This window comes from Malus sylvestris, chromosome 11 (genome assembly GCF_916048215.2).
Source record: "Malus sylvestris chromosome 11, drMalSylv7.2, whole genome shotgun sequence".
Lineage (NCBI taxonomy): Eukaryota > Viridiplantae > Streptophyta > Magnoliopsida > Rosales > Rosaceae > Malus > Malus sylvestris.
The window spans coordinates 32549821-32569113 of NC_062270.1; the positions used below are offsets into that span (position 1 = coordinate 32549821).

The 19293-nt window shown below is 38.0% G+C and overlaps 2 protein-coding genes across 2 annotated transcripts; one reads left to right on the top strand and one right to left on the bottom strand.

Moving 5' to 3' along the window:
• The first annotated feature begins 3428 nt into the window (after positions 1-3428).
• On the top strand, positions 3429-11736 carry LOC126589393 (ubiquitin carboxyl-terminal hydrolase 14-like). The gene is made up of 20 exons (XM_050254671.1): positions 3429-3782; positions 4366-4537; positions 5207-5319; positions 5409-5745; positions 5987-6081; positions 7045-7178; positions 7260-7316; positions 7417-7494; positions 7812-7866; positions 7955-7996; positions 8344-8424; positions 8709-8907; positions 8994-9051; positions 9140-9262; positions 9704-9792; positions 9877-9966; positions 10445-10609; positions 10751-10866; positions 10984-11116; positions 11257-11736. The coding sequence occupies exons 1-20, from the start codon at positions 3675-3677 to the stop codon at positions 11433-11435; spliced, it is 2424 nt and encodes an 807-aa protein (XP_050110628.1). The 5' UTR covers positions 3429-3674; the 3' UTR covers positions 11436-11736.
• Positions 11737-13206: 1470 nt separating this feature from the next.
• On the bottom strand, positions 13207-18235 carry LOC126589394 (uncharacterized). Its single transcript, XM_050254672.1, has 5 exons — positions 17861-18235; positions 15964-17302; positions 15157-15426; positions 13841-13996; positions 13207-13588 (listed from the first exon to the last, which is right to left on the bottom strand). The coding sequence occupies exons 1-5, from the start codon at positions 17866-17868 to the stop codon at positions 13469-13471; spliced, it is 1893 nt and encodes a 630-aa protein (XP_050110629.1). The 5' UTR covers positions 17869-18235; the 3' UTR covers positions 13207-13468.
• Positions 18236-19293: the final 1058 nt, after the last annotated feature.

Below are 19293 nucleotides of genomic sequence, written 5' to 3' on the forward strand. Positions count from 1 at the left end.
CTGCTCATTCGACACGTGGAGAAGAAGTGACATACATGGCTATTTGCTTAGTTTCTTGGGTCTACACATACTGACTGTAACGCTCGTCTAAAAATGGTTGAAACCCACTTTAGCCTAGCATTAAGCTTGACAGTATTACGTCCTTTCATAGACTTATGTTCTCATTGATGGCCAATGTGTGGCCTCGAAGTTGATGTCTATGTAGACTTGCTCTTGGAGGTTTGTGCCATAAAGTTATTAGGCTTGTCAACTATCTTGAGTGCCCATAAAGTACTTTAAGTCATGCATCGGTTCCTTCTTGTAAACAGAAAGTCCAAGGTTCACATAGGTTGTGTAGCGGCAGTCTTTTTGTAGCTACGGTAATGCTTTGTCTATTGAGTCATTTGGGATGACTTGTAGGCCCAATGTCTTTGATCTTTCTTATCCCTTAGTGGGCTCTCTTAGACCTATCTCATTAGGCCCAACAATAACTATATATTATTTTGGGTTTTTATCACAAATGGTTCCTGAAATTAATCCACACCATCAAGATGATCCCTGAAATTGAAAATTGATCAATGTAGTCCTTAAAAATGAGTGTCGCAAATCAATGTGGTCATTCCGTCATAATTCAGTTAAAATTTCTGTTATGTGATGATGTGTCACATAAGTAGGTCCTACAAATTTAATTAAATATTGCTATATAGATTAAAAATATTTAAATAATAAAAAACAATTTTTATTTTTATATAATAAAAAACTTAAAAAAGAAAAAACAAGAAGAAGATGAACTTCATCTTCTTCTTCGCCTCGCATCGAGCAACCACTAAAAATCGAATCATTTGTTGTCATATTCTGGCAAGATTTCATGTCCTTGTCCACTCTTTAATTGTACCTCAGACAAAGTGATTATTTTAGAGGTTCAGATACTCTAGAAAATGATACAGAGCATGTTGGTTCCTCTTGTAAATCGGTGAAGGAAACTTGCAATGAAATTGAAAAATGCTAGCAATTTCAGTTAAACCAAGGATTTTGAGTAAAAAGTGAACCACCATTTCTCTTATGTCTTTAACGTTACAAAGGATTACAACTCTTCCAAGTTACACAAACACCCCACTGTCTCCTCTACAAAAGGTGCCCTTGGCTGGTAAAAGTTAGGATGCCTGCACATCCTGGTCGATTAACATCGGGGAGGTTCCATTTCGAATTATCATCACATGAGAACACGAGAACAGCAGGAACCGAGTGCGACGGTGCCGTTTCAGTGGGATGAGAATGGTGGGTCGTTGGGTAAGAGGGGAAGAAGATGATGAACATTCATCTTCTTCTTCTTCTTTCCTTTCTTTTTTTTTGTTTTCAATTGTATAAAATAGTTTTTTTAATTATTATTAAATATTTTTAATCCACATGACAATATTTAATTACATTGTGGGACCCACTTGTGTGCCACCTCAGCACATAACGAAATTTTTAACGGAATTGTGACTGAATGACCATATTGATTTGCAACATCTAATTTCAAGGACTACATTGATCGATTTTCAATTTCAATGATCATCTTGATGAGGTGGGTCAATTTCAAGGACTATTTGTGATAAAAACCCTATTATTTTAGTGACCACTCAATACTACGGTCTGATGGTATTCTTCTTCACTTGGAAGTGAGAGGTCTTAGGTTTGAATCTCGTGGATGGCGAATTCGATATCAAATTAGGTTGCCCAGTGTGGCTTAGCCGAACTCCCCCTCCCCTTAGTGTAAAAATATCGACGTAATAAAAAAAAAGACCCTACATTAATACAATTCATGGTGTCAAATGTTAACAGTGAAATTGGAGCATCAGTTAGACTGGAGATGCTCAAAGAAGTTTGGGTTCAATAATATCATCCATATTATTGCAAGTAGTGAAATTTTTTTTTTACCAAACGGACTCTCAATCTTATGAACTCAGTAAAATCAAGTAGGGAAGAGGATTTTCTTCGGATGTACTTTGTGAGGATCCTAGGAATCCCCACATCCTAGTCGTTCATCGTATATCGTACAGCCAGTTTTCATCAGGTACTATTTGTGTTTAATTTTAAATAAAAAAAATCAAATGATTTCGATCGCACGACGTATGATGAATGGCTAAGATGTGAGGATCCCTAAGATCTCCACAATTTGAATTCGAATAGGATCCAATTCCATCAAGTAGAACCCAAATTAATTTCACAAGGTTTGGCTCGAGTAGGCCTCTTAGGCCATTAACCGGCTCTTCTCTTGAGCTTATTTTGTTTGATTGATCTTGCTACTTAGAACTGGTAGGTGGGTTTGTCTTTCTCTCCAACTGACCCGACCAAAGGGCCATAGGGCTAAAAATAACTCAAAATGACACAAAAACGATCTCCAACCGAGGGCTAGGCCAAAAGGCTTGTGGGCCCCATTGGGCCAAAAAACTAAAATCAGGCCAATGAGCTGGCCTTATCCAGCCAGCCAGACAACCCTCTCCTGGCCCAACAATTCAAATGCAACAATAACCTGGCGTCACCAGGTTATCGTTGCTTTTGGAATATTTTTTTTTGGACGAATTTAAAAAATAAAAATTAAAAAAAAATTCTAATTTTTTTTCCTATGAATACCTAAGCCATTTATCTTCCAATAATTTGGAATTGGATGAGGACCCCTAGTTGGAATGCAAAGAGGATCTAAAGTTGGAATTCATTGCAAACTTGAATTGAAAGAGATATTGGAGAGGGCAAAGATGAAAATGTGTGAATTCTACCCCAATATCCAGCTAATTTATTAACATTGGAAACTGAAGATAAGAAATGCTACACATATAAGAATCTTATCTAAAATTTGCACAACCAATTACATTTCAACACGTGGCACTCGAAATCTTATTCGAAAAATTATTGAGATTACATAAAGATAAGTTGGAGAGTTACTCACTTTAGCGACATGTGGCACTCGAAATCCTATCCGAAAAATTATTGAGATTACATAAAGATAAGAAATCTGGAGAATTACTCACGTTAGCAACACGTGTCACTCAAAATCCTATCAAAATAATTATTGAGATTCTATAAAGATAAAAAATCCAGATGCTTATTCATTTGGCAACAAGTGACACTCAAAATTTGTTCGAAAACCTTATTCTAATATGGTAGTTTAATTTAAGTAACCATATTAATTCAATTAAAATAATAAATTATGTTTGGCCTATAACCCTTTGGCCCCCTCGGTTGGAGATGATTTTTTGTCAAAGCGCTATGTTTAGCCTATTATCCTTTGGCCCTCTCGTTTGGAAATAATATAAAATATGACGTGACACTCTTTATTAAAATATAATTTCTTGCATGATTATAGAGTTAAAAGAAGCCCTTTAACTCTGTGTGGGTTGGAGATGACCTTGGCTTATAACTCATTGACACAAATACAATTTATTTATTTATTCTCAATCCTGGGCTCTACCAAATTGTTAAAACCTCCCAAAAAGCCTGGTCCTCCAACCCTTGTCGTTCTCGAGGGTCGAGACGAGACGAGGAAGACCAGAGAAATTTCAAAACGTATTCCCTGTTGCTTTTGTATTCAAAAAGCAAAAGCATACAGAAAACTTTGCACTGGTTTAGGGCAAGGAATCATATTCTCTCTCTCCCTCTCTCTCTCTCGTCTTGCCTGTCCAATTTCAAAACCCTTTCTTTCTGCACAGAGAGCGATGCTCGACCCCATGGACCTGCTCCGATCCAATCTCTCCCGGGTACGGATCCCGGAACCCACCAACCGCATCTACAAGCAAGAATGCTGCATCTCTTTCGACACTCCGGTAACCAATTTCCCTCTCACTCACTTTATCTACTTCAAGCTTTTGAATTTGCTTTCGTTTTTCTGTTCAATTTTCTCGAGCTTTCTCGCTCGCCAAACAGAGGATTGCTATGTTTGCTTGTCTTCTGTTTGGCTGCTGAGAAAGTATAGGAAACAACAGGAAGCTGCTATAGCTCCGTTACTAATACGACTGCTTTAATTTTGCTGCACATAGATGATTTTTATGGCTTATCAATTTTGTTTGTTTCAAGTTGTTTTTGTGCAATTTCCACTTTTTATCCCTTTTGTCATAGTGTGGATGCCGAAAAACTGAACCCAAGGAAAGCATGGTTGGTGAAGATTTCTGTATGTTTGTAAAAGCAAATACCGAAAACTTAGCACGAAACTAATTCTTAGGGTTCATTTACCTGGCTTCTTGTGTAATGAATAGTGTTTGGTGTTAGTGTGTCGTCATTGAATTTTTGTCCTATAATTGTTGAAAAGATCTTTGTTGTATCAGGAATTCAATTAAATATTTTTTTTTCCATTTTTTGTTTACTTTGTGGGTTTGTTTTCTCTAATGGCGATCCCATGATGATTTTCAGAGATCAGAAGGTGGTTTGTTTGTGGATATGAACACATTTCTTGCTTTTGGGAAGGATTGTGTGGGCTGGAACTACGAAAAAACTGGAAATCCAGTTTATTTGCATATAAGGCAAACTAAAGTGTTGGTTCCTGAAGATAGGCCTTTGAAGAAACCAACACTCATGGCTATAGGTAATTTTAATCAAAATGATCTATAACTATGTGGTATTGGAAATTACTGAGTTTGGATGATGTATTTATGCAATCTGTGCTATTTGGAGGCACCATTATGCATGTTGGATGAATTATCCTGATTTGATAGTATTTAGACTACAATGCAATCAGCATACGTGTAGTCACCAGACAGTAGGAGTTTCTTACAGTTCTCACTGAAACGAAATGAATGCGTATAATATCCAAAGAAGAGGAAAGAACCTGATCTCTCTTTCTTAATATCAAAGCAAATAATCTATGTTGGCTAGGAACACACAAATAAGTTAATGTTTGCCACTGAATCTTCTTTATATTTAAAGAACTGTTCTCTCTCTCTCTCTCTGCTTTCTAGTATGGTAGTGCTGAGTCCTATTTCCAAACTATGCGAGCCGAGAATGTTTTGTTGAGGTTAATAGACAAGATACAAATTTATGGATCTTTCCGTAGTACATACCACTACAATTTGTACCTGTATTATTTTTTGTGGTTGCTACATCATCATGTTTTTAGCGGTCATATTGCTGAAGCCTCAGATGTTCTAGCTATAGCACTACAATGTTCGATGGTTATAGTGCTGTGTACTAGTAGTGCATGTTCTACTGTGGTGAAACAAATTTTAATCTGTGGTATGAATCGTATGATTTGTAGGTGTCGATGGGGGATTTGATAACAATGAACCTGAATATGAAGAAACGCACAGTATAGTCCTATTGCCGGATTATGTAACTCTTCCATTCCCATCTGTCGAATTACCAGAGAAGGTGCTCATTCTTTTGTATTTGTTTTAGATTATTATTGAAGTGAAATTAAAAAAGAGAGCAAATAGGGAAGCTTACGATTTTTTCTACAGGTAAGATTGGCAGTTGATGCTATTTTATTGGCTGAGGGTGCTGAGAGGAAAGAACAACTTGCAGCATGGACAGCTGAGAAGAAGCAAGTTAGTGCTTATGCAACGAATTTGCAGCAGATTGACAATGGTATTATTATTCCTTCATCTGGCTGGAAATGTTGCAAGTGTGATAAAAGGGAAAATCTTTGGTTAAATCTAACTGATGGAATGATCCTCTGTGGGAGAAAAAATTGGGATGGAACTGGTGGCAACAACCATGCCATTGAACACTATAAGGAGACGGGCTATCCTCTTGCTGTAAAGCTGGGGACAATTACAGCTGATCTGGAAGGAGCAGGTAATGCTGCCTTGTGTTGTTAAAATCTCTGCAATTACTTATTCTATTTGTAGTCACATGCTTGTGTTTATGAGTACATTTAAGTTATGCATTTTATGTGGCGCATGTTCATGAATGGATAACATGATGTTTAGCAGACAAATCCCGGCAAACATGACCTAATAGTTGATTCTTTCGAATGAATAAGTTTGTCTTACATGTATTGATTGCTAATGATAACTAACATGTTGTGGCAGCTCAGATGTTTTTTCATACCCAGAGGATGATAGTGTATTAGACCCGCTTTTAGCGCAACATCTGGCATTTTTTGGCATTGATTTCTCATCGTTACAGAAGGTTAGTTTCATCTTTCTTGAAATGTGCTCATGACCTACTAATTTTGGTTTCAAGCACGGCTCCTTTATTCTTAACATTTGCTAAAATATGTTCTTAACAGATAGTTTAACTATTATTTTTCTATTAGTTGAATTAAATCATTATGTGGCATTCTTATATATCAATTTTGGAATGATGTAATAATTGTCAAATTATGTACAAGTTAATTTTCTTTGCAAAGATTGAAATAAAACATGTGGTACTGTATTTTTACACATATATTTGAATAAAGTTGTATCTCTTTATGAATAAAATTTCAGTTTGTTGTGAGTTAGGGATATGTTTTAGATACGATTGAAGACAATAATAATTTTCTAGCGGGATAACAAAACTTGTGAAATGTTTGATTGGGTAAAAAATTATGTTTGATAATACATTGAGGTATGAAAGAGCTAAAGATCATCTTTTAAGGTGAAGGAATCTGTTGCATGTGAGTAATCTAATTATTTAGAATACAGTAATGATATCGTACATTCTAAAGGAATCTGTTGCATATGAGTAATCTAATTATTTTGAATACAGTAATGATATCATACGTTCTGTAACAAATACAGAAGATTTCTGGACTCTAGCTCGTTGAACAGGTCTTGAAGTTTTCTCCTTTGGTTGCATTTCTGTTTTGCACAATATAGTCGGCACTCTCCGAACAGGGGATTGATCACCTATTCCTCTTACCTTTGGTTAAAGCACTCCCTTGGTGGACCGCTTGGTTAAAGAGTATGGTCAATCGTGAATATTTTCAATGAAAACCAGATGTCTCTTGACTTCTAATTTTTTTTGGAAGTTCAGTATTTTGTTTCCCTGAAATTTTTTAACATTCCAAATGTTTGCTTGGAAATTATGCATTTGGATTGCTGTAATTTTATTAATATTATTCTGTCAGTGTAAAATTTGATAGAATAACTGATACCACCTTGTTTTCAGACAGAAATGACAACTGCCGAAAGAGAGCTTGACCAGAATACCAATTTTGACTGGAACCGGATTCAAGAAAGTGGACAGGAAGTCGAACCGATATTTGGACCCGGTTACACTGGACTTGTGAATCTTGGAAACAGGTATATTTGGTACCTTTGGAGTGTTCTCAAGACATTGTATCTATTAGAGCTGTCTTGATTTCTCATTTTGTTTTATTGCAGCTGCTATATGGCAGCGACTATGCAAGTCGTGTTTTCAACGCACTCTTTCTATTCCGGGTAAGTTTACACTTTATATTATTTAGTTTCAATGAAAAGAAATCAATCTAGAAGCTAAATGTTTCGTACTGGTTAATATTTTGTTATTACATTTGATCAGATACTTCAAGAATCAAAGTTTGAAAATGGCTTTTGAGAAAGCACCAGCTGACCCCACTGTAGACCTGAACATGCAGTTGTAAGTAGTTAGCGGATTCTTAGTGTTGATTCTATATGCATTCCTTTCATCTTTTGTGGTTAACTATATGTTCCTATTCACGATAAGAAAGCTAAGCTGTGTTACTTGTTAATGTGAGTCTTGTGTTCAACATTAATTGCTTTACACATTGGTGTAAACACAAGTGTCTGCAAGTGTAGTTCTGTTTACTTCTGCAAGTAGTTTTTCCCCCCTTTTCCTTGGCCTATCCTTCTAGGAAAATTAAGTTGAGTCATAAAAACAGGCTTAGGAAGGAATTTTCTGTCCTATGTACTAAAGACTTGTGTCTTATATGGCAGAACAAAGTTGGCACATGGTTTGCTGTCTGGTAAATACTCTGTTCCTGTAACCGAGGTATGTTTGTTTTAGTAAAATGGGTTATTTGATTTGATGGTTTCTGATCCTGCTTGATGGTGGCTGAGATTTCTTATATGTTGCCCAGGAAAAAGATCATACAAATGCTGCTGCCCCTACAACAAAATCAGTAAGCTCTCTCTGGATAAGCATCCGCACTCTAAGTGGCCTGCCTTACTTATCTATGCTTATGCATTGTTAATGTTTTGGTCTTCCAGTGTAAATTTGAACTTAATATGCAAGTGATTTGTTTCGTGTTCACCTTTATACTGAATCTTGATGAGACTACTGTATCCATATTTCCCAATACTTCTATCAAGACACAATTTCCCAATAGTCCCTCAATTTTCTATACTTATAAAAATTAATGAAAGGACATCCTTCCCCCGTTTAGTAGAATATGCAAGGTTCATTCAGTGATTTCCTTTTGACTTGTTCTGTATCTCGTGTTTCTGTGCACCTTGTAATAAATATTAGAAACAGGAAGGCATACCCCCTCGTATGTTTAAAGCAGTTATAGCTGCCAGCCATCCGGAATTTTCCTCCATGAGACAACAGGTACATTCACCATCTCTTATGATCTATCTCAAAAGATTTGCAATTTTTTACAGAAGTCTTTTTTTATTATTTTTTTATTTTTTAAATCCTTAAAAGAAGATGTGTGGTGTTTTTTTTATGTGTATTGTCTTATTTAATATAGAAATTTGAAGTTGAAAAGCTCTCTGTGTGTCTCTCTATCATATGCCACTAGGAGAACCTTCTTTGATCATCTCACATATGATTTTTACTGCTATCATTGTTCGCTCCTTAATTTAAATTATTGAAAACCAAATATTGTTTAGGATGCCTTGGAGTTCTTCCTTCATTTTCTTGACCAAGTTGAACGAGTTCATTCTGGAAGACCTGAGGTGGATCCTGCTAGGAGCTTTAAGTTTGGCATTGAAGATCGTATTATGTGTTCATCTGGGAAAGTTGCTTACCATAGAAGGCTCGACTACATTCTCTCATTAAACATTCCACTTCATGCAGCCACTAATAAAGGTGAGTTTCTTCTTGGGCCACTATTGATGCTGAAATATGTTTCCAAAAGCTGATAATCTTGTTTTCTTCTTTCTTTGAAAATTCAGAAGAACTTGAAGCATTTCAGAAATTGAAAGCTGAAAAGATTACGGAAGGCAAGGAAGTGTAAGTTCATATGGTTTCAAATTCACTATCATGTTTTCACTTTTAATCTCCTTGCACACTTTGAACTAAGAGTGGTGAGTTCTTCCAGATCCAGTGATGAGATTGTACGTCCAAGGGTTCCTCTAGAAGCATGCCTTGCAAACTTTTCATCTCCAGAAGAAATACAGGATTTTTACAGCACTGCCTTGAAGGCCAAGACAACTGCTGTGAAGTAAGCTTTCTGATTGCTGGTATCAAACTATTATTAGATGATATTATTTTGTCTGCTGAAGGCTGATTGATGGACAAGAATGCATGTGGAGGACTTGAAGTAATTTGGAGAAAGAAAATGATGGAGCTGTCCACTAATTTATGATGAAAAAACCTTTTAAATATAAATATGGACCGAGTAACTAACAAGTAAAATGGCAGGCATGTTATTCACAAACTTGCCATATGCAGGTCAGGGCTTTTTTACCTTGGACATTTGTCTTGGGTGTTTTCAACAGTAGACCATTTGTTTAGGAAGGAAAATTGGTTAACGTTCCACTACAGAGTTAAGATGTTCTTTTATCATGTATTTCTGAACTGGTAACCTGCATGTCTTAGATAATCCTGATGTCTATTGGTAAAAAATTATTTCCTCCCTTAAATTTATTTCAATGCACTGCAGGAGTACAGGTCTAACTTCATTCCCCGATTATCTGGTGTTGCACATGCGAAAGTTTGTAATGGAAGTGGGCTGGGTGCCAAAAAAACTTGGTATGTTTAGCTGGGTTCCTGAATTCTTATGCATTAATACTGTTGGGTTTTTATAGTCATTGTTTATTGTATCTGTCTATGCAGATGTGTATATAGATGTTCCTGATATCATCGATATCAGTCACATGCGGAGCAAGGGACTCCAACCTGGTGAAGAGTTGTTGCCGGAGGGTGGTATGTGGTGCAAATTTTCTTTTCCCAATGTCTTGTAGAATTCTTTTTTTGGAGAAATTGTAAAAACTTTTCAATGTTGCCTGTTCATATGTTCGTTCTTAGACATTTCCTTAAGACTATTTATTGTGGAAATTTTCACCCAATTTGTAATGCATTTCAGTGGCACCTTCCTTGTTATCATCCAAATTAAACCCAAGTCGTCTCATATTTCAAAGTCTGTGAAGTAGCAGGCAAACAAAATTGTTTTTTTTTAAACCAAAGGCAAACAAAATTGTTAAAATGATGTTTTTAGCATCTAATTGCATTATGTTCCTTTGACATGTTCTTTGCTAATTGAGTTTAGAAAATGTGCCAGCATCAGGAGAGAGTTCCTTTTGCATTTTTGGTCGTGTATGGTATATGCGTACATGTGCTTGTGTAATATAAAATAATGTTGTGTGCTTGTGAATTATGTGTTGACTACACTATTCCATTTCAGGAGAAGAGGAGGAACCGAATAAGCCTGTCGCCAACGAGAGTATTGTTTCCCAGCTTGTTTCAATGGGTTTCAACCATTTACACTGTCAGAAAGCTGCCATTAATACGTCGAATGCCGGAGTGGAAGAGGCAATGAATTGGCTACTTTCTCACATGGATGATGCAGGTAATGCAACAAGGTTCTTCTTGCCAGGATAGTTCTTTCATCTCGGAAAGTAGCATCTTTTTAGTAAGAGTTAGCAGCTTTGTTGTGCGCCGAGTTATGTTTAGGGAACTAAATGATACTGACACCCGCTTCCTTTTCCAGATATAGATACTCCTATTTCTCAAGGAGGACAGTGTGTGGTTGACCAATCAAAAGTGGATATGTTGATTTCATTTGGTTTTCAAGAAGACATTGCTCGGAAGGCACTGAAAGCATCGGTAAAACTTTTTAGGAGCTCCTTTTTCTTTCTAGAATAGGCAGCTGCTTGTGTATTTGTTTAACTACTGAAGATTTTGGCAACCTTTGCTTATCTTTAAATTACGTATATTTGACAGGGTGGTGACATCGAGAAAGCCACAGATTGGATATTCAACAATCCTGATGCTTCTGTTTCATCGGACATGGATGCGACGACATCTGATGGTGCACCTACTGCGATTGATGCTGGACTGCCTGATGGAGCAGGGAGTAAGTATCTTATCCCACTTCTTACAGATGTATATGCATGATGCATATATGATATGCGTGTGTTGAACGGTACTTGGATGAATATATCCGATGTGTTCAATTTTAGGTTTTTATAACTGTTGTCGCTTGGGTCTCTGCAGGATATAGACTCATGGGAATTGTAAGCCACATCGGAACATCTACTCAATGTGGTCATTATGTTGCGCACATCTTAAAAGATGGCAGATGGGTTATTTTCAATGACAGCAAAGTTGGAGCTTCCGTTAATCCTCCCAAGGACATGGGATACCTTTACTTCTTTGAGAGACTTAACAGCTGAGTCGAGAGACGCCACATTTGTCGACATTGGAGGATGAGATCGGAGATGTTCGAAGTTGGAAAAGTGGCGGTGCAGAAATTTGTGGAAACTCCGTAATCTGCCAGTATGCTGCTGGGGGATGGTGTTTGAATTTGCTACATAGATTCATGCCATTTGCTTGCTGAGGTTCCGATTTCAGATTTAGCGGACCTTGCTCGTTTCTTCTTTTAAACATATTCAAGTTCTCCTTATACTTTCTTAAGAATTTTTTTATGAACAATAATAACATTTAAAAGGACCGTCTTGAAGGGGTCATTAAGTAGTTTTTTATTTTTTATTTTATTTGGTACAGAATTATTTTTTATATATATTTCTAAGAGAACTAATGAAAAAGGCATACATAAAAAACCTTTTAAAACAAAATAAATCTAATGAAATTTTATTAATAATAATAAAAAAAAACGGTGATATTTTCAAATTAAGTTGAACTTCATAGCATAAGCATTGCAGTTTCTCATTCTTGTTTGTATTTTTGAGCTCGAGGTTGAGTTGGCGTGCTTCTTATATGAGCCGAGCCCGAGCGAGCTTAAAAATTTTGAGACCGATGCATAGCTCAAGTTGTTTAGAGCTTTTGGTTTCGTTGTGTAAAAATTTTTACAACTTGGCAATGCATGGCAATAATAGAATATATGCTAAGCGTAAACAATGGAACTCAAAATTTTAATACACACTAGTTTCAGATGGTAAACACAAATTTTGTTTTACTCGTGTGGATGCTTTCTTGGGGACCAAGGCAAGTGTGAAATTGGGCTGGGTTTGGACGAGTTATAACTAAAAAAAACTCACTTGTTCGGGTTTAAAGTCAAGTTGGACATGGGCGGGTTCGGATTAGCCCAACCCAAGTTGCACCTCTAAGTGTGAACACTCGCTCTTGATCCAAGGCGGAATTGCACATTGGACTAGGCTCCGAGTCAAGAATGCATGTTGGTGCGTGATCCTAGCCTAGAATGAATGCTTGCTGAAGCTGTACCCTGGGCATGAGCCCCTCCACTGATCGCTTGATGATCTGCTTGCTCTTACCTTCTCTGCCGCCGGAGCGGTTGCATATCGTCTACCGCTTCTTTCCCGGGCGTCCGCGGAATGCCAATTCCTGCTTCTTGTTCCCCGGACTTGGATGTCCAAAATCAATGTTTTGAACGAGGTTGATCTGCGTGAGGAATCGGTTGAGCATCCTGGTCTGCTAAGTGCCGACGTGGAACTTGCAACCTGGATAGAGGTCTTTTGAATGGACGAACCTAACAGTGGCCGCGTCACTTGTAGTGTCGATAGGTATGGCTTAAAGTACGGAGAGGGTTGTGTAGTTGATTGTACTCTCCCACTTCTGTTCATCTATATATTCTTGTTCCTAGTAATCTTTCGATACGAGACCGATATACAACTTTTCATCGAAGTCTCCAACTGGTACCACATTCACGTTTTTCCAGCCTACCGTACAAGGCAAATACTGCGAGAACGAGGTCAGATGATTGACTTGATCAACACCATCAGATGGATGGCATGGCACCTTCTCTAAAGGATTTTATTTTTTTTTTGCACGAATTCCTCCTTTGGAGTGCTGGTTTTGTAATATAAAACATGAATTGTATTTCTGGATTGTATTTTGTAATCGTATTCGACGTTCTTTTATTCATATCTGGTTTCTCCGCTACTTAAATTGATGAAAATTGAATTATTAGGAGACTATATATGTTAGTTCATACCGAAAACAGGGACCAAAATGCAAATTGAGTCGAACCACAAAGATGAAAAGTGTAAATTGGCCAAAAAAAAAAACTAAAAATGTAATAATACAATGACAAGGTCATACAACATAAGGAATGCAGGAGAGTTGTAGAAAACCCATTATTCCTCTCCACTATAATATTGAATGAATCCTGCTCTCTCTCTCTCTCTCTCTCTGTCAAAATTTTCTAAAAGGAAATATTTTCTTTTTTTTTTTTTTAAATTTTACGGGTTTAGTAACGAGAATAAAAGAAAAAGAAAAATGGAACCTTTTACGGGGCCATGAGTCCTTCAAGGGTGTAAATGAGGGACTCTGCCCAGTCAGCCTTAAAGAGCAATGTCTGTAATGTTTGCATCACATCGTATTCTGGATCAAGCTTCCGCTGCCACCCCTAGACACAAAACAAGAGAGTTTCAATGAACGTGTAAATTTTAACTCGTTGGCATTCATATAACGCCGATGACATAGAATAGCCTAAACATGGAAGACAATGGTCAAACATGCCTCTGCTTTCTCCAACTCTATAGATTTTTAATAACTGCATCAGATTCCAAGTTTAATCGAGTATTGTTCTTCGATTTTAGACTTTAGTATGTGAGGGTGTGTGACTTTCATGCAGATGTTAAAGGAAGAAGCGCGTTACCTCAAGAACCAAAGTGGTCACCATCACCGTGCAAACATTGCCATCAATTCGAACTTTATGCCGCTGAACTTGCTCAAGCAATTGATGCATGCAGTCAGCAGCATGGATGATGTCTCCTTCTGGGGAGTACCAGATTTTAAAAGATTTTTCTACTTCCTGTTAGAGAAATGCACACATAAAGTTAAAAGTGACTATGATCTATCTGAACCTCTATACAAACATTTAAATTAAGGAATCTATGCAGAACTCAAATACCCAATTTGATAGGAAAAAGAAAATGGGACGACTTCAAGAATCGAGGTACTAAGGACATGTTTACGTTTGCATCTTTTTACACACGACTCATGGGCACAGTTTTGGTTAAGGCCTCAGAGTCTAATTTGAAACTTGGATGACACCTTGACAAATTTAAAGGTAACAGTTTACAACACATAATAGTCATTTGCTATATATTATCATCGGTAAATTATGGCCAGTTGCGGCATGCCTCAAATCGTACCCAGTGCACAAGGCTCCCGCTTTACGCAGGGTCTGGGAGAGGTGAATGTCGGCTAGCCTTACCCCCATTTATGGAGAGGCTGCTCCCAAGTCTCGAACCCGAGACCTACCGCTCATGGACGAAGGCACTTGCCATCGCACCAAGTGCAGTTGCGGCATGCCTGAACAGAGAAAATACTTTGTCCAACAAGAATAACTTTTGAATTACCCCGTCATCAATATCACAATAGGATAAGAAATCCTTCACAGTTTTCATGCTCTTGAGATATAAAAGTACGATATATGTTAACTGTGCGGGCTGAAAGACTTGACTGCACAGTAAGTTTGAGCCAACAACAAAATTATTTCTGCAATTATTGAATAATCTAGAGAAACTCCAGCCACATGTCGTAATTGGTTCTCCAGGAATATATTCATGTTAAAAAGATGAAATGCACAAAGTTCGACGCTATTGTGAACAAAAAGTTACGTAGTTTAAATTATGTTGAACCAGTCATTCATATTCATGCAAATTACGAAGATAATGTAGCTTGTAAGTGATAAAATATGGCCAACAGCCTTTAAGCCAAGTTGTATCTCCTACCCCTTAAGAATGAGAACGGACTGTTGTGGTCTTATCATTTTTCAGAAACTTTAAAATAAACATTTTGGTTAAACAAGATCAAAAGGTGACCATGAACTTTGAATTAAAAATATATCTTTCGATTTGGTGTGAAGTTTTTTAGCTAAGATGCAAAAGTGACAAGTGTAAAATTGTTTTGAATTGCAAAAACTAACAATTTCTTTTCAAACGAAAAAGCTTGGCAGCGATGCATTACCTCAATGAAAGCCCTTGGATTTGGGCAGTCTTGCTGTCCAGATAATCTCAGAGTGCGCTCTGCAACAGTTCGACCATCTTTAAGGGCTACAGCTTTGAAGAATTCGACTAAATTCAGTTGATCTCTCTTAGAAAGTTCGGCAGTCATGCCCACATCAAGGAAAACAACATGAGGCCTCAATCTACATAGTTGTTTACTTGGTAACTTGCAACGGGATACTCTGACAAGAATATTCCCAGGATGCATGTCAGCATGGATAAAATTATCAACCTGGAAGAAAAAGTACACGTCTTAGCGTTTACTTAAAGGATGAGAACTTTCAAATTCAAGCTACTAGCTTCTACCGTCAACAAATCACCTCTAACTGTTCTACAAGAATTATGTTGATTACTAGCTTCTACCCTGCGTAAAGCGGGAGCCTTGTGCACTGGGTACGACCTTTACTAGGTACTACAAGCCTCACTTTTTCACTTTAAATAGAAATTTATTTACTGGGCCGGCTCTTAAAAAGGCATACATACTGCAAATAGATTGATACATGCAATGTAGTGAAAAAAAACATAAATTTCCACTAGCCTATGGTATATGTTCTTAATGGTATGCTTTAACAAACATTCAATTAGTTCATGTCCTATCATTGCCGGTTCGTGCAGATATTGTTATTGGTCAGTTACATTTTCGAGACTGGTTGTGGGTAGAACATAAAGAAACCTGTAAACCAAGATGATGGATTAACATAAACAAACACAAGTTAAAAGGATTGAAATAAAAAGGAAAAAATAACGAGCAGAACATAGTAAATTTTACCAGAAGCATCTTCAACAGAGCATGGGACCCGATGTGAGCAAGGGCATTTTTAATTGGTTCATTTCCTTCCAGCTCATCAACATAGTGCATAACACTTTGGCCCTGTTCATAAGTTTCCACTAAAACGGATGGGTGCACCAGGGGATATAGAGGCCTCGGAAATGAGACATCCTTCCATCTTCGGAAATTATAGATAAAACGACTCAAATGTGCAGCTTCCCTTGACAGATCAACTTGTGACATCATGTAAACGGCAAATTGCTGAATGCTTTCATCCAATCTCAACGACTTCAAATAAGGGATTAACCTTGAAATTTTGGCTACACAATGAATAATCACGAAGTCCCTCCTAATTGCCTCACCAACACCAGGATGTCTAACCTTGACAGCGACAACCCTGGGCTTGATCTGCTGACCCGGGTATCTGTATTTGAGTACAGCTTGATGGACTTGAGCAACACTTCCTGATGCCACAGGTTCCTCATCAAATTTTTCAAAAATTTCAGGCAGCCTTCGACCAAACGCCTTCTCAATACTTTTTTGGGTGAAGTAAAAACTATGCGCTGGAGCATGTGTGTGAAGTTCTGAAAGTTCACTGCACAAATCTCTTGGGAAGAGATCTGGTCTTGCAGCAGCCCATTGACCCCATTTTATGAATGCCGGGCCAGCCTTTTCCAGGGTAAGATGGAGTACACGAAGCCATATTTTCCTATACCATCGGCCAAGGGACTTTGCAAAAGGTGCCATAGCTATACAGGGTGAGAACAAAATTGCTAGATAAATTGCTCTGATAAACAAGATAATACACTCCACAAGTGCAAACACAAGTGAGGTTAAATAAATATGTCCATCTTGGGCATGAAGATAAAGAGTGTCTCTTGTTGGGAGGCCTTCTGCTTCTGCACATGTTCTCTGTGTCCGAGCAAACTCTCCAATTACAAAGGCAATAACACCAGGAGCTACTAAATTTGAGCGTGTCAAAGACAAGCTCACCGCACGTGCAATTTGACCAATTGGCGGTAAAGTTGGGCCCCTATAGGAACATAACTGAGAAAGCTTTTTCCAAGCAAATTGAGCATGGTGAGAAACTCTGGTTCTTGACGATAGGGTATATAAGTTCCTAGAACCACTGCTCCTTAACAACTTATCTCTTGCTTTATGTAACATAAACGGGGACTGCCCTCTTAAACAATGCATATACCTCGGAAACAACCTGCATACGGTGTAAGGAGCTTCAACTGAGTGATACACCTTGTTACTTGCAACTTCTACGTATCCAGTTCGCTGATCTTGAAGAAAGGATCTTACACCCCTCCTTACATTTCCATAGGCCAAAAATCTGCATATCATAAAATCTCTTTCATACATAACCAGTCCACTTAAGCTATAAAACCGAAAATACAACAGAAAATGAAAACAAGACAAAGATGCTACTCCAGCATGAAAATTATGCAGACTTTTGTCGGATATTTTAGAATTTCGACTCGATAAAACAATGAAAAAGCACAAAAATTTTGAGAACCCAATGCTCCCATCACTTCTCTGAAACCAAAAGATTTGAATAGCCCTCTGATCCATGCTTATTGGGAATCAATTGTATACATATTAATTATGTGTATGTGTGTGTATATATATATTTATATTTATTATTCTGCAAAAGAATTATTAACTCAGCCACAACAGAAGCATAAGTTCAACCAATTCGAATATATGAACAAATAAAATAAACACAGTTGAGCTCGAAGGACCTGTTTGGGATTGCTTCTGAAAACGAAAAAGACTATTGATTTCCATTTGTTCTTTTTCCCTCAGTTTTCTCAGCTACCAAACAAAACGCAAGAATTCAAGGAGAACATTCAAACAGACGAAAGATCGAAACTTTGACAAGGAAACCGACCTGGACATGGTGATTGAGCTCGTGACGGTTACACTCCAGGAAACGCAGGTGGCGCAGTTGTTCAGTCGCCGGCATTTCTATTAAACGACGGCTCATAAACAATCATCGGCGTCCTGCATTCCCCGGCCATCTGCCGCCGCGGACGGTGATGATTGGGAGGCGCATGGTGGTGGTTGTTACACGTGTCGGGGTTCCGGCGACTGAGAAGTTTGTGGTTTTTGTTTGTTTATTCTATTTTGGTTAAGTGGACGAGGATGGTTGGAACTTTGGAAGGTCGATCTGGCTCTGGCGTCGCAGGAGATAGAAAGCGTTGAGCTTTTTGTACGGAGTGTCTCAGCTTGGAAAGAACGCCGTCTTCTTTCTTGGTCGGGTACTTTTATGGGCTTTACTTATCACAACCCCCATCCGTTAATATTAGTATTTGGGTAGATGCTTAACGGGTCGGATCGTTAACGGATGAATCCGTTAACCATCCGTTAAATAACGGGTCACTTTGGGTCAACCCATTTGTTTGTACCATACTTAGGGCCTCCGTATTTAGATCTCGTATAAATACTCAGATGACTCAAATGTAATTATGTAATAAAGGAATAGGCAAATATGCAATAAGTGATGAGTCATTATCCTATAAAAGGGCCTCCTCACCCTCACAAAAGGTCAAGCCTCTCATATTCAGACTCTCAAGCTCTCCCTCCCTCTCATCCTCTCACAAATAAAGAAATACAATATCAGTGTAGACATAGCCCAAATGTTGGGGTGAATCACGATACATCTTGTGTTATTTACTTTCTTGCAGATTCACGGTCGGATTTACGTTGTTCCAAGACCCCTCTGGTTTTGTGCATCAACATTTGGCGCCGACTGTGGGAATCGATACGAAAAGTTATGTCGGTTCTCTTTTATTTTTTCACCTCTACCATGAATCTGCAAAACCCACAGAGACACAGACACACTTTCTCTCTTTTTCTCTCTCTCTCTCATCACTCGATTTTTGTCCTCTGTAAACAACAAGGGCAAAAAAAAAACACCCAACTGAGAAATAAGAAGATACAAGGAAGATGAGGAGGGAAAAGAAAATCCAAGCTAAAAAAGAAGATCGGGATCTGCGCTGAACCACTCTTATATTCTCCTCTCTGTTATCGCCGTCGTCGAGCTTCGAATTGGAAGCCTAATTTGATCGGATCCTCTTAGTCCTCGTGGCTCGCTTCGCCTTGACTCTCCAGCTCCCGAACTTGAACCCTTAGTCGCCGTTTTGGTTAAAGCCTTGAAAAATGGCCTCCACCTAGGCTTCCTCTTCCGCCATTACATCCGTCATTGTATCGTCGCGCTCCTAGAAGGGCGGGTCTTCTTTGGCGACAACTAAGGCCTATTTCTTAGGTGAGAGGAAGCTAAGAGTAAGAAGTTTCACAGCCACCACTGGATCATCATCATCT

Bases quoted from the DNA above. Each gene is read 5' to 3' on its own strand.
- LOC126589393 (XM_050254671.1), top strand. From the start codon at position 3,675: ATGCTCGACCCCATGGACCTGCTCCGATCCAATCTCTCCCGGGTACGG. The intron at 5,320-5,408 runs GTGCTCATTCTT...TTTTTTCTACAG, and splicing joins CTGTCGAATTACCAGAGAAG to GTAAGATTGGCAGTTGATGC. The intron at 7,317-7,416 runs GTAAGTTTACAC...ACATTTGATCAG, and splicing joins ACGCACTCTTTCTATTCCGG to ATACTTCAAGAATCAAAGTT.
- LOC126589394 (XM_050254672.1), bottom strand. The intron at 13,997-15,156 runs GTAATGCATCGC...TTTCTCTAACAG, and splicing joins ATCCAAGGGCTTTCATTGAG to GAAGTAGAAAAATCTTTTAA. The intron at 13,589-13,840 runs GTAACGCGCTTC...TTTTGTGTCTAG, and splicing joins TGACCACTTTGGTTCTTGAG to GGGTGGCAGCGGAAGCTTGA.